Raw genomic sequence first — 15,494 nt, forward strand, 5'->3', positions numbered from 1 at the left:
AGCACGTCTGGGGGGGTCTTTTGGGTCTAGGAATTGAGTCTTGAATAACTCTGGGGCCCGTGATGATGATCAAGCCTTTTCCAGCCCAGATGCACAGCAGAGTCACGTTCCCGCTGACAGAGGGAGAGGAAGGGAAACTTTTCGGGTAATGAAGTATTGATGTCTGCTGGTCAGCTGGGGATAGTGACGCTCGGGGGAGCATTGACATCAAATGCTCCACAATTTCTCCAGCTCCATTTGTTCCTCTCCTCTCTGCAAGAAATCAATAGACTCATTGGATGCATCCGCTGCCAGGCCCCTCTCATCTCCCCCCTCTGCGTCATGCTCATCCTATGTTTGGGCAAAAGAAACAGCCAAACTGCAGATCAATGCAGAAATTGTGATGTATGGCTACATGTTGTAAAACCACGTGGTTATCAATAACCTGCAAACATACTTTATGTTATATATGTTCACCATCCCCTTCACACCATCTGAGATTTCACACATGGCATATAGTAGGGATGTTTGTACTGGCTGCTCAAATTAGAAAGATGACAGAAGAGAGCTGGAACAGGGATTTGTTTAAAGTGTATCTTAACCCATAAATGTTTATACTTATTATTGCTACTTACCTGTCCTTAGATCTGGTAGCTGCATTGGTTTCCTTTTTCAGGTTTTATTTATGTATTTTTTAACCTGATGTTCCTGTCTATAAGACACTTCCTCTCCCGGCATGACAACACTTACTCGCTGCTCTATATCTATGGAGGGGCATCATTGGTTACTCAGGAAAACACCAACTCAGTGTTGAAGGGCCATTTGTACTGTAAAGGAATGACAGGTACCCATTCAGATGCACTGAAAATGGTCTCTGGTATTTTTGGGTTTTGCAGTCAGCATGTGTGGAATATGGTGAACCAGGAGAAGACATGGGTCCTGTCACTGGCTCTGTTGGGGGCCAGGGGGAGGGCAGGATATGGTGCCGTGGGTGACTTATAAGGAGATTAAATGGGTCATCCGTTTGGGGCCTTTTCCATTTTGCCCAATGAGGAAGGGCGGCGGGGGGGCAGCGTCAGTCTGTGATAAATTCATCAGACCTAACAGATGGATGAAACGTTCAGCAGAGTTCAGGTCTAAAGTGCAGAGGAGAAAGAAACACACTGCATCTAAAATTCAAATTTAGTCTCATGTTCCCGGCAATTAGAGGCATGGGAGCCATTTAAAGGAAGTTTTTTTTTTTCTTCCAGCAATGGTTTGAAGCTTATAATAAAAACTGTTGTGGTGTGTAACATGGCCATTCTCCATACTTCTAGGACTTAGTGGTTTGAGATTTATTATTTATGGCATGTTACTGCTACCTTGGCCCAGATTAGACCAACCCCATGAGACCGGATATGAAAGCGTTTAAGAAAGTACCCCGACCCTAATTAATTAGAAATATTAGTAACTCGATATTGGTTTAATCTATATATGGAAATCGTGCCTTCTCTTCAGATTGTGGTTTATGAGGTTAATGAGCTTGTTTGCAGTGTTGGCTCGTAAACTGTAATGGGAAGGCTCCACCCTCCGCGCCTAAATCTACTATAAAGAAGCCACAAGATGTTTTTGATGAACAGCAGTCGTGTGATGTGCCAGGGAGCTCCAGCCTTGACGTCTTCAAATTAAATAAATATTATTACTGTTATTCTTATGTGGTCACAAGAGTAGGAAGTCGGGGGAATTTCTCCAGCAGGGACACAGACCATAATAAACCTGTATGGAGGTTTTTGCTGTTCCCTACTCCATTCAAAATTAGGAGACTTGAACCCTTTACAGTCCATTTTCTAAAATTTAAAAAGAACTTCCGGTAACAGTTAATATCAGTCAGTGAACTGCTGGTGCAAGAAATGTGGCAGCTCTGTTAAAGTCAGCAAATCCAGTCAATGTTGCCTCAATTTGGTTTGTAAATAATTTGCAGCCAGATTTAGTAGAACTTACTCTGGGCAAGATGTGGTCTCTTCTTACATGATTTCATGCTGCAAACCTACAGAGGCGGAAGCTTGGAACCGAGTGCACTTTGCCTGCAGGTTCCGGGCCATTTGGAAGGTAATGATTAGATCAGGAATTACACAGATCATAGCATGGGCCTGCTGGGAGTAATGGGCAAGGTGAAAAAGGCCAGTTACACACTAGAAGCCTATCTCGTGTTCTCATCAAGCTTGTCTGCAGGTAAGAGCCTTTGTCTTACAAAAGTCTCCTTCCAAAGGAATTTTTGATAGCTGCTGACTCATAAAGCTGGTGATTATTATTTTTTTGTGTTACTTCTAAAAAATCTGGCAACCCAACTGAGGGGGAGCTGCCTGCCCACTCACAGGCGGAAAGAATGGAAACATTAAAGTGGGGATCAGTTACTCTGCAGATTGTTACCTTAATTGGGAAGGGGGTGGGATAGAACAGTGGGATAGAACAGAAAAGCTCTCCATGAAAGAGGTGCAGATAGAGTTTTATATTTCTTCACAGCAAAGGGGACTTCATATTTAGCAAAGTGGCACCTAATTATTTTTCAACTCATTTCTTGACTTTCTTTCCGGATGTCTCCCCCAGTCGAGTTTTTTTAGCCTCTGTTTATCAGATATTTGACTCCAATAGGAAAGTCATATTAAAGAAATATCAATTGCATTTATATTACCTGCTACTGCCAGTTTCTCCCACCCCGACTTTAAATATTTGTCACTTTTAAACACTGACTCTTTGATTTTATCCGTGACTTGCTATTGACTTCTGTGTAATACCACTTCACCACTTCACTCTCGCTTGACTCTTGTCATTTTCCACGTGGTTGATGCTCTCCAAGTAAGAATTTCTGCCGAAAATAATCAATTGCATTGGCCACAATTCACTGCCTGCACGTTAAGGTGGCCATACACCTTACGACCATCACAAGACTTTTGTCTTGCGATGGTCGTAAGCTTATTAAAAGCTTGTACGATCTGCCCATCTTGGACAGGCAGATCATACTCGCGATTATGTCCGATGACTGCAACGAGGGGCGGGCTTCCAATGACTGCAAACAGGCAGTGTGCGCACACCAGCACGTTCGACAGTTGTCGAACAAGCAGGCCACTAACCCGTCGAGAATCCTACGATTCTCGGCGGGTTTTCAAACCTGGTTGTTCGACGGAAGACGTGCGACCGTACAACACGCCTTCCATACACTTTGCGATTATCGTATGATCGTGGGATTTCCCGCGATTCTCGTACGATAATCGTACAGTGTATGGGCATCTTAATGCTGAGCACACACCTTACAACCATCGCAAGACTGTTGTCTTGCGATGGTTGTAAGGTAATTAAAAAAACGTACGATCTGCCCATCTTGGATAGGCAGATCGTACTTGCAATGATCGCAAACCCGCTCCGCTGAGGGGCGGGCTTCCGATGACAGCAATGCTAAACGGGCAGTGAAGCACACCGGCCCGTGCGGCTTTTATCTTGCGAACATGCCACACACACATTTTTGAACATGTTCATAAGATAAAAGTCGTGCGACCTTACAGTAGGAGAGGTCGCACGCCTTCCACACACCTTGCGATAATTGTACGATCGCGGAATTTCCCGCGATTATGGTACAATTATCGCAAGGTGTGTGGGCACCTTAAGACAATGAACAGGATGACTCGCACAAACAAGTCAAATCTATGTATGGCAATGATGCTACAAGGTGGAATTCTCCTTTTAAATCAGCCAGATTAACTCTTTCATGTCACTGGCTGCTAGTATCCAGTTTTTGCTTTAGGATGCAATGACATCACTAAATTGAATTGCGACTGTAATTTCTCCACTGAGCCACCACCATCCCATCTTGTTGTGTGTTTGTAGAGCCCCTCTCTGGTCAATAGTCCAGCAGGTGAGTTGATTTCTGCCTCTGTTATTCTATGGTCAAAGTTACCTCCGGTTATGTCACATGGTTTAGACTCCCTACTGCTCATCCTAGCGTGACGCATTGTACGGTAGAATAAGTTGCATGTAGTTCTGGAGGGGTGTTGGGGATACTTTCTTTGGTATACCTCAATATCTGGTGTCTGCCAACTAATTTATTAGGCTAGAGTAGAAAGTTTGAACTTAATGATACCAGCATAGTTCTCATGGGACAGCAGGGACAATGGGAGGGGTTAGATTTGCAAACCTTTTGTTTTGCTTGAATATCTTAAAGGAACCCACATCTTATAAATTACTCAACAGTAATTGTAGATTTCACGGTAAAATCTCACTAGATACAATAACTGGCTCTGCGAGCATTCCCTCATGTAACTCGGATAACATTGAGTAAAGAAAAATATTTTACTTTACGTGTCCCTCCGGAATAGAATCAGTTATATAATCAGGTGGAAATTCTAATTTATGGAAATCTTTGCAACCTTCAAAATTGGGCTGTTCGTGGGAAATGTTAAATCTCAGAGGTTTTTTATTCCTCTTCTTTGAGCTACTGAATTAGTGTGTTTATAAGAACAGCCAGAATGTTAATTAGAAGAAGAATTGTAATTAAAGTAAAGTTTTTATTTAACTGTGTCTGGTATGTTATAATAAGAACTAGGATTGCAACTACCGGTAATAATTTTCATAATCGATTAGTTGACTGATTGTTATTTTTTCGATTTAATCAGATAAAAAAAAATTAAATACCATCCTTAATTTAAAATAAAATACACAAGCGCAGTGTTACAGTGTTACAAACATAACGTTTACTTCAGAATAAAACTGCATGCACAATTTTTTGCGGTACTGTGCGTTCCAGTGCGGCCGATTACACTGTGGGTGGGAGGCGCATTTGGGGTCCCATTGAAATGCATGACACTGCAAAGCACCTTCCACAGCAAAATCTGTCAGGCCGAAACCGAAAATTACGTTTTCCCCACCTTTTTAGAATGACAGCTGCCAGTGACAAGATTCCACAGACGGCAGCTGAATGTAAATACAGTAGATGGTGGGCTGGTGCAATAGCCAGCCTGCTATTGGCCATTTCACAATGCAATAGCCAATAGCAAGCTGGCTATTGCACCCGCCCACTGCTTGCTGTGCCCTCCTCCCAGCATGGAGGAGAGAGCTAGGGGATCCAACCAACTAATCGAGAATGAGAATAGTTGACAACTATTATTATCGATTAATACAATAGTTGGTTGCAGCCCTAATAAGGAGGCTAATAAGCGAACACTGTTCCTGAAACTAACACACTGTTTCTGCACCCAGCCCATCGTAGAGATCATCACCATAAGTTCATACAAGAGCAGAGAAAACTCCCACTGCATCATGGGAGAGGTTATAGCTGGTTCGGAGATGTGACATGCTGTAATACACAGGAGACGAGATGTACGGTCTCTCACAAGGTCAGATAACTGGGCCATGTTTTATATATATCCCTGTGGATTTTTTTTTATGATGCCCTATTATAAACACCAGGCACTACCAAATCACATGTGTTTGCAAATAAAAGTATATTTTGAGTACCAAAAACAAAAGCTTCTACTCCCTCATGAGGCCTAAAGCCTGGGCAAAGATCACATGAGCTCTGGCTACCAGGTCATTATGATTGTTTAACATTCATAGAGACTGTTTATTGTTCTCAATCAGACAGATGCTGTCGTGTAGAGTTGCAGCGACAGAAAAGTGTCTACATAAAATGTGTTCAATGCTACTAAGTGGGAAGAGGAGCACAGCTGCTGATTTTGTCTGCTCCAGTTTTGATAAATTCCCCTCACTGTGCTTAAAAAAATAATAATTGTAATATAGGCCGGCTCTGTTTCATGTGCATCTGTGAAACATAAACAGCACTATACACTGCACTGCAGGCTGGTGGAGTCTATGTACTTACTGTAAAATTCTTCCCACCATGACGAGCAAATTTCCATCTTAAAGGAACCTGTCGTGTGAAATATATATACGCTGCTATTGCTATATGCTATCCTCTGAAGAATGTTACATCCCTGGCTTTCATTGACCTTTTTGAATCACTGAGCTAGAACAAGCATGCAACAAGTGAGGTCAAAGCAGTATCAGACCTCCTGATATGCATAGTTCTGGCACCGTAACTCCAAGCGTATTGCACTTATTGGATCAACATGACAGCAGGGCAGCTAGCAGCTAGCATTTCAGGAGAGGACAGCAATGACAAAGCCTTATTTACATTTACAATTTTCATGTGGGAACAGAGCAAGTCCACCCTTAAATGTTTCTTTACAGTGCTGGGAAATATCCAGTCTAATTTGACGAATTCTTACCTGATGTGACATGGCCATAGGCATGGAGGGACATGCTGAGATTTATAGTTCATCAGCTGCCATATTTTTCTTTCCTGCTCTGATGTATTCTCTTGTCTGCACATGTAGGGATTCTGTTCATTTACATTGATTTCTATTTATCTTGCAGGTGATCTCGGCGCTGTCCAAAGTTTCCTATCATGGCATTGCACAATCCAAGGGATACAGGTAGTTATATTTGTTTTATCATTTTACTGGCATGGTTCAGGGTTTTACTGTATTTTTTAAAGGTCATTAAACCTAAATGCCAGAAGTCACATCCTCCCTGCTTGACATCACTTAGAGCCAGCCTCAAGTCAGAAAAGATCAATCAGTCCAGCGCACTCGCTACCTGCTACCATCCGCAAAAACAAGAGCTCTGAAATACTTATTCGTCAGGGCGGGCTGATTCGTGGTACATGCATCTGCAGCTTCCCTGGCATTTCGGATTCACCAACGTGAGGCAGAGGCGCTGTATATTTAATGGAATTCTTCTTCTTCTTTTTTTTTTATAGAACCCTTTATTCTGATTCTAGGTCTGCTATAAAGAGGTTTTCCAATTTTAGATGCATGGAAAATCTGTGTGCACTCATATGATCTGATAGTAGAGAGTCCCAAAATGTGGTGTTCAGCCATTTGATTTTCATATATTCAGGAGAATCACGGAAGAGGTATTCACAAAGACTTCACGGGTCTGTGTGTTCTATAAAGAGATGCAGAATCCATTGGTGGTACATACATGAAGAGAAGACACATCTATATTACATACAATGTATTTGTGATTTTAGTAATATATATATATATATATAATAAATATAGTTCTGGTGGCAGGTGGTATAAATATTTACCTAACGGTGGCCTTTCACCTTGTACCTTTTGTCCACTGTGTGCTATGGAAGATTTTTTTTAATTTTCTGCTATCTAGAGCCATATTTACTCTTCTGACTGCTGTCTGTATTCCCTAATTGTCCAGTTGATGGCGCTTTTCTAGAGCTGTGTGTGGGAAGATTGATTCCCTGGGTGATGTCTGAGTCTGCTTCCCAGACCATCATTAGACAAGATGAGACATCTCTGGACACGGACCACACCTCACTGTTTATAAACTGACTTCTGGAACTTCATCCCACTGTAATTCCAGGGGGGGAAAGTGCTCTGTATTCACTGCCAGCGACTAATATATTCTAAATATGAGCACTGCACCATTTCACACACTGCTCCCACCAATGTCAGTTCATCAACAGTGCAACTACTGTGCAAAATATCCACTGGCTGCAGAGCAATGTTCTGCAGATCTCTAGACAGGTCAGTAATGGAATAATCTGAAGAATGCCAATATGTATCTGTCAGGGGATAGATGGAACAGAACAATGGTTTGTAGAAATTTGGAAAGGTCAGTCATTGGGGAGAGATGGGACAGAACAATGTTCTGGAGATCCCTGGAGTGACCAAAAAATCTGGAGAAAATATCAGTATGTCTATGTCACGAGAGAAACAGACATCTATAGTCTATCACATAATCTGCAGAATATATAAATATGTATCTGTCAGGGAGAACACGAGCAAAAATGTAATATAGGGCAGCTTACCAGTTGTTAGATGTGGTGGCTGCAATAGTTTCCTTTTCTTAACCTGGTGATCCTGCCAGTAACACTCTTCCTGTCCTAGAGTGGCAACACTCACTCACTGCACTGTATGCATTTGTCTTTCTTTGCACTTATTAAACAGCTGTTGCATATTGGAGCCATTTCGGGGAATAGAACGGGAATTAAGTTGCCTTGTGAGTCACATTATTGTGGGTCACAGAAAGTCTGTGAGTGTTGCACTGATGATCAGTAATTACCTGTGACACATTTGACAACCTATAAGACTGAGCTATTGGTTTCTGTGACTGCCCCCATCTGTTGCCTTTTTTTTTTTTCTTGTACAGAATATTTTAGATGGAAAATTCACCTTGCCCGAAACTTGAACTTTAAATCTCCGGCAAAAGGAAGAAATTATATTTTTAGGGATTCACCGATACCATTTTTCCCAGACCGAGTACAAGTACCGATACTTTAACTCAAGTACTCTCCGATACCAATTACTGATACCTTTTTAGCGTCATGTGACCGGTTTTCTAAAACAATGCAAGCCGATGATTTTAAGACTGTGGAGGAGCACCAAGGCCCAGTCACAGCTGCAACCACTGCGATCTTGGTAGTTCTGCCACTGACTCCAAGCTGTAGAAGAACTACAGATCCCAGCAATGCAGAATACCACCAGCTATGGAGGACTACAAATACCAGCAATATATTATACAGCAGTGCAGAATACTACCAACTATAGAGAACTACTAATCCCAGCAATCATTTATACAGCAATGCAGAATATTATGAAGCTACATACTCTGTTTTGCTCACCCGGGCCGTACGGTGTCTAAGAAGACTGTGCGGGGTCTCACCAGGGCTGTGCAGGGTCTCACCAGGGCTGTAACGAGGTCTCGGGAGGCTGTGCGGGGTCTCACCGGGGCTGTGCGGGCGAGTGTGGGGCTCTCTAGGGCTGTACGGGCGATTGTGGGGCTCTCTAGAGCTGTGCAGGCGAGTGTGGGGCTCTCTAGAGCTGTGCGGGCGAGTGTGGGGCTCTCTAGCGCTGTGCGGGCGAGTGTGGGGCTCTCTAGGGCTGTGTGGGGCTCTCTAGGGCTGTGGGGGGATCTCTAGGGCTGTGTAGGGGTCTCTAGGGCTTTGTGGATGGGTGTGGGACTGTCCAGGGCTGTGCCATTCTCTGCCGGTCAGGCCGGGTAAATGGATACCAAATATGTCAAGCCTTCAAATTGCATTCGCTAGTGAAGCCGCAAAAGTCAATACCCCAAATTTCCCATAGGGAACATTTTAAACGCTTTTACCGCTCATCAGTTTAGTGTTATCAGTGATTGATGGGCCCTAGAATTATTGCTCTCACTCCGACGCTCGTGGCGATATGTAACATGTGTAGCGCAATTGTCATTTTCGCACGTAGGCACACCGACGCATGTTTTTGTGTGTCTATGTGCATGCACGTGGGGGGCGGGGGACTTTAATAAAACTTTTTGCATTTTTTACATTTTTCTTTTATGTTACTTTTCATTTTTATACATTTTAAACACTTTTTTTTTTTTACACTAACCCTATTGCTATCACCTAGGTGGCTAACAAGCACCCTATGTAATAGCAGATAGGGTGTGACAGGTCCTCTCTATATAGACATCAGGGGTCTTTTAGACCCCTAATGTCACCTAGGGACCCCAAAGAAGCTGAGGAAGCACATATCTGCTTCCCCAGCTTCATCTCAGTTGGGGGGGGGGGGCGCCGCACGGTATAAACGATCTGGCGGCTGTACAGACTCCGGATCGCTTGTATGTAATCGCCTGCTGTTAAAAGCGGTACCAAGAACACGGCTGCTGCAGCAGACGTGTTCTTGTTTCAACCACTTTAGCGGGCCGCCGTCTATAGACATATTGTGGCCCGGAAGTGGTTAATACATATCAGCCATGACACAGGATTTATGGGGCACACTGAGCCTAAGTGAAACTCAGTACAGTGCTTTCTAAACAGAGAAGACCGGAAAAGGGGAGTTGTTTGTGTAATTTGGAGCTTAAGCTATTGAGCTCTATGACAAACATGTGAAAGGAAATATAGAAGAAATGGTGGAACAGCTGAGTGTCTGATTGTAGCTGCTTGATCATTTTACAGGATGCTGCAGGAGGGTAAATTACCTGATCTGCCATAACTGTGGTCTCTGCTCCCTATTATCCACTGGTACTGATATAATGGGTCACTGCTGCTCTGCCATGGGCCACTTAGCCCTGACAATGTGTTTCCTTTTTTACAGCTTATTTCTTTCAGCATGTTGCAGACTATGCCATCACATGACCTGTGATAATCAGGTCATTGTATCCCTCTCTCTTTCACACCCTGATCTCACCCCACATTTTCTCTTTTTACACACTGTCTTTCTCAGTCAGTACTGACCAATGTCGTCTTGCACTTCCTGTCTAAGTTTCTGTTCCTTTGCTGCTGCCACTATTCACACTTGTGACACCTGCGATTTTCTCGGACACCTCTACTGACCTAAATACACTTCTGTTATTGCAGCAACCCACTATACATTCTCCATTCCCTGTGCATTCTGTGGGTTTCATACAAATTTTCAGTTCTCTCTTTTAATTAACAATGTTATTCAACATGCTATTCATATAATTTGGTTCCTCCTTCTCTGACTGACTTTTTTCCTGACTGGACCTTTTGCCTAAGTATTTTGTATCATGCAGATTACTAATGGTGTAAATAATGCTATAATGCACACTATTAAACACACCTATACATGTCATATTTTATCTTTGGCTGGCTACATTCACTCTTCTTTACTTGAACTGTAGATTGATAATTATTTTATAAAACAAGTTGCACGTTTCAGAACTTTTTCAGTGTAAACATGTATCTCCTGGCTACTAAATAAAATGTCTTTTGGCTCCAGGTTTGGACTTGTTGACTCCTATATGTTGGGAGTGCACCGATAATGTGTCTGCTCCTCCCACAATGGTGAGATTTCCCTACAGTTGTTTGTTTCTTCCCCCCTCAATAATGAGATTTCCATGAGGTAGTTTGTGTCTTTGCCCCCAGACACATTGGTAAGATTCCTTGCAGTAGTTGTATCTCCACCCCTCCTAGCATGATGAGATTTCCCAGCAGTAGAGATCTAAGTGAGCAGTGAGAGATCTTCCTGTTTATCACTAGATGTAGCAATCTACAAGAAAAATGTGTGGTCAGCCATAGCGCTTCTTTATGAAGCCCCCTGCAACTAGTTGTATTGCTGTCCTTCTGATGGTATAGTCAGGGGAACAGATCAGTATCCCGCCACAAGTCATCCCATCTAATAACCTGAGTTTCATAAAGGTGTGTGCTTCCCCAGCACCTTACAGTCCATTAGATTGTATTTATGTCCTCAAATTCCTTCTGATTCTGCAATTGTTAGAAGTCAAAATAGCTGATTCTTTTTTTTCCTGAGCACCCATAGCAAACCGACAGCAAGACTTGTTCTTCCAGCTAGCGCGCGCCTGGCCACTGACACAGTGCAGTCATCCCAAAACCGCTCTTTCCGCCACAGCGCACATGCCAAGGCTGCAGCTATAAAATATGGAGATGTCCGTGAGAAAGCCAGCAGGAGCCTGGCCACCAGGGAGAGGAAATATCTAAAAATAAAGGGAATGTCCTCAGTGCGGTCAGGCGAAGGAGGGCAGGGAGGGTGACACCATCCAGGTAACAGACTAGACCGTGTAATATGTACTCTATACAGGAAAGATAAACTGATATATATCCCCTTTCCCCGTGTCTTAAAGCTCTTGTATGTGTGAATATCAATGTCAGTTGCACTATTTTCATTGTCACATTGGCACCCACAAATAGGGTTACTGCATTTTCTGGGGGGAAATCCCAGACTTATGTAATGCTCTGGACTACAAATCCCAAAGATGTAAAGCTTATCCCAAGGACGAGCCCAGATGTAAAGCTTGGCAAAACTTTAATTTGTATTTTGTTGTCTGTTCTTGCAGTAAAGCTCAAGGGAACTGACCCAGTAGCATAAAAGTACTTTACTTGGTGAAAATGCTGCATATACAAACTTAGTTACAGGAAAAACAAACATAATCAAAACATACATACAGGCTAATACAAACAATCACATGCACCCACTACACTATCCTTCTAGTGCATGTAATGCTGTCTAAGAGAGGAAACCCTAAAATAGTACTTAGCTTAAAGGCTGCATATTCCGTAATGAACAGGACTTCTTGTCAAATAAGCGTTCGCAGGAAAATGGCTTTTCGTTGCAGTCTCTGGTGGCTAAGTCCTTTTGTTTTAGAGTCCGCTCTTGGTCAAAGTGATATGCTCTTTGCCTCTTCTGACATACTCCCTGAAGTCCTCCTGAATCTTTGGGCTGCAGGCTTTTATTCAGAGAAAATTGGCTCCCACATGTGGGTGTTGCCCCTCAAAACTTGTATGAGAGTATAATATACTGTATTTCACTTTCCTACCTCTAGGTAGCAGCGTTGTATCATAAATTGCCATCAGTAGTCAAGGTTGAATAAGTCTTGATTGTTTACACACGGTTTCCCCATAACACCATCCCATTGTGATACGAATAATGGGGAAACAATACAGGGCATACCATTGTCCAAAACCAGTTTGGTCTGTTTAGAAGGCACCTTCCATTGTGAGAAACCAGCTCTCTGTCAACAGCCTAGCAGATGCTTTTGCAAATCCTGCAGGTGTCCCAAATATCCATTAGCATCGCAACACAACTTATAATTTTAATTTCTGATGTATGTAAAGCCAAAACTTTGTCCATGTGGCTGCTTTAATGGCACTGTCCTCAGAAGAGGAAAAAAGTTGAACTTTTCACTTTTGCAGAGATTTACCCTTTTTTTTGTGTGTGTGTACAAGACAGTAAAGAACAATCTCCCAACTGGGCACAGATGATTACAAAAAAAAGTCCTGAAAGGGTTTTTTAACCATTCTGTATTCTATTCAAAATTATGAAAAACAGTTTTAGCTTTACTTTAGTTTAGCAACAGTTCCAATGTTTACTGGCCACTTAACAGTGCCACCTGCAAACTTTATGATGACAGCCTCACTGCTGCCTTCTTGATCAGGGATTGCAACTTGTTAAATACTTTGCTCAGTCCACTGACCTGACCCCCAATCAAAATAAACTGTGTGCATTGTACTTATTTTTTTGCCACCTTTCATAGTCCTGTTGAAAAGAAATACATGTCCATTGAGTTCAGCCAATAGAATAAATATATAAATACCTGCATCCAAAGTTTGTTTTAAAAGATACAAATACAAACAAGAAGCTCCATAGCACAATGATCTATGTTGTTATTCATTATAAATATTAATATCCAGAGTTATTTTGTGCATTTAGAAACACATCCAGCCTATTTTTAAGGGCTCAGTCACACTAGATGCAGTGCGTTCCGGCTCGATTTTGCCTGGAACGGACTGCCTCGCATTGCTGCCGCCTCACTTTTTAGTTGGGTAGGAGGGGGCGTGGTGGGCCATTCAAGTGAATGGCGCCGTAGCCACGCCCTCCGGCCGCAATGCGAGGCAGTGCGTTCCGGCCAAAATCGGGCCAGAGCGCACTGCATCTAGTGTGACTGAGCCCTAAAACAAACTGCAGAGCTGGTTAGAACAAACTTATTTGTAAGTCTTTTTGACATTTTAGCTCTACAAGTTTAAACAGAGTCCCGGCGGCAAAAGTCGCCGGGAGTCTGTTTAAACAGCCCCGATGCTGGCGACGTACACTGTACGTCGTCAGTCACGAAGGGGTTAAGTTCTCGTTCACACCAGGGCGTTTGTAGCGTTTTCAGCACAGAAAAGCTCCGCACAAGAAATCCTATTGATTTCTATAGTCCCTGTTCACATCTCAGCACAATGTCGTGCTGAGAAAAAAGCTGGTCGCTGGAACAAGGTACACAAGCTTCTTTTTTGGGCAGATCAGCGCGATTAGGAAAACGAAAAAGGGTCACATCACGCTGATCTCCCTAAAAAGAGGCGCAGGCTTGTGCAGAGCTTTTCCGTGCTGAAAAATACGAATGGGGACTAAAGGATAACTGTACCACATTTATTTTTGTGAATTGCTGCCAAAAGCTGAGCTGCTTATTTAGGATGAGGTCTTATGCTTTGTACAGAGGCATGATTGTATCTCTGTTTCTCTCTCAAGTCTGTTTCTTTTTATACAAGAAAGTATCTTGCTCGCTCTAGAAACTTCAGCTTGGCATTGCATGCTGTTATTAAGTCTGTGATCTGCCAGAACACCCAGTTCTTTCTGACATCATTCACCCAGATGTTCTTTACCTTCAATGTACACTCACCGGCCTCTTTATTAGGTACACCTGTTCAATTGCTTGGTAACACAAATTGCTAATCAGCCAATCACATGGCAGCAACTCAATGCATATCAGCATCTAGACGTGGTGAAGGCCACTTGCTGAAGTTCAAAGTGAGCATCAGGATGGGGAAGAAAGGGGATTTTAGTGACTTTGAACGTGACATGGTTGTTGGTGCCAGATGGGCTGGTCTGAGTATTTAAAAAAAACTGCTGATCTACTGGGATTTTCACGCACAACCATCTCGGGTTTACAGAAAATAGTCCAAAAAAGAGAAAATATCCAGTGAGCAGCAGTTGTGTGAAAGAAAATGCGCTGTTGAGGTCAGAGGAGAATGGGCAGACTGATTCGAGATGCATTAATTGGACCCAGGCTCCCACCACCATCCAGCACCCCTCAAAGCCTCAATTCCCCCTGACCGGTCCACAAACACAATTGATTGCTCACAATCCCCACCAGTGGAGGTTTCCCATCCATCCACCCCTCATCGATGATATCGCATCAGCATTAATTTCTTGGTAAGTTTTTCACTTTTGCTCAAATCTAATCACTTATGGTAGTAGCGCTTCTGTCCCCATTTTTTTGTTCCCTTTGACAAACGTCGGACACCCCGGTCCGCATTCTACCAGCAGGATAGTGCACCATGTCACAAAGCTGAAATTATCTCAAACTGGTTTCTTGAACATGACAATGAGTTCACTGTACTCCAATGGCCTCCACAGTCACCAGATCTCAATCCAGTAGAGCACCTTTGGGATGTGATGGAACGGGAGATTTGCATCATGGATGTGCAGCCGACAAATCTGCAGCAACTGCGAGATGCTATCATGTCAATATGGACCAAACTCTTTAAGGAATGTTTCCAACACCTTGTTGAATCTATGCCATGAAGAATTAAGCCAGTTCTGAAGACAAAAGAGGTCCAACCGGCTACTAGCAAGGTGTACCTAATAAAGTGGGCGGTGAGTGTATGACACATGCAACCTTCTCTAGGGCTGGGACCCCTTGGCAACATTTGCCAAGTTGTGGTGACCCCCCAACGGAAAAACTTTAGGGATGACTTGGCTGCTGCAGTGACATCTGGCGGCGTGGAAAAAATGGCTTGGCCAGCTGATTTGAAAAATGTTCCGGAGGGCTTGGCAGCGAAAGGGTTAAAGGAGACAACAAATCCCAGAGGCACACAACAAATCGCTGCAATAGTCCATTATATTATAATGTTCTATTGCTGGGATTTGTAGTCCTCTGTAGCTGGTGGTGTTCTGCGTTGCGCTGTAGAATTTATTATTGCTGGGAGTTGTAGTCCTCTGTAGCTGCTGGTATTCTGCAGTGTGCTGTAT

The 15,494-nt window shown here is 43.0% G+C and overlaps 1 protein-coding gene across 1 annotated transcript in view; it reads left to right on the plus strand.

The window, feature by feature from the left end:
• Positions 1 to 2,102: 2,102 nt before the first annotated feature.
• Positions 2,103 to 15,494, plus strand: part of LOC108790879 (guanine nucleotide exchange factor VAV2-like) — a gene marked incomplete at its 3' end in the record, with an annotated part of 34,646 nt that continues 21,254 nt past the window's right edge. The window contains exons 1-3 of the mRNA XM_018561239.1: positions 2,103 to 2,190; positions 5,209 to 5,345; positions 6,385 to 6,443. Coding sequence (XP_018416741.1) covers positions 2,103 to 2,190; positions 5,209 to 5,345; positions 6,385 to 6,443 — 284 coding nt within the window. The remainder of the gene's footprint in view (positions 2,191 to 5,208; positions 5,346 to 6,384; positions 6,444 to 15,494) is intronic.

This window comes from Nanorana parkeri, unplaced genomic scaffold (genome assembly GCF_000935625.1).
Source record: "Nanorana parkeri isolate BGI_ZX_2015 unplaced genomic scaffold, ASM93562v1 scaffold509, whole genome shotgun sequence".
In the NCBI taxonomy this organism is placed as follows: Eukaryota; Metazoa; Chordata; class Amphibia; order Anura; family Dicroglossidae; genus Nanorana; species Nanorana parkeri.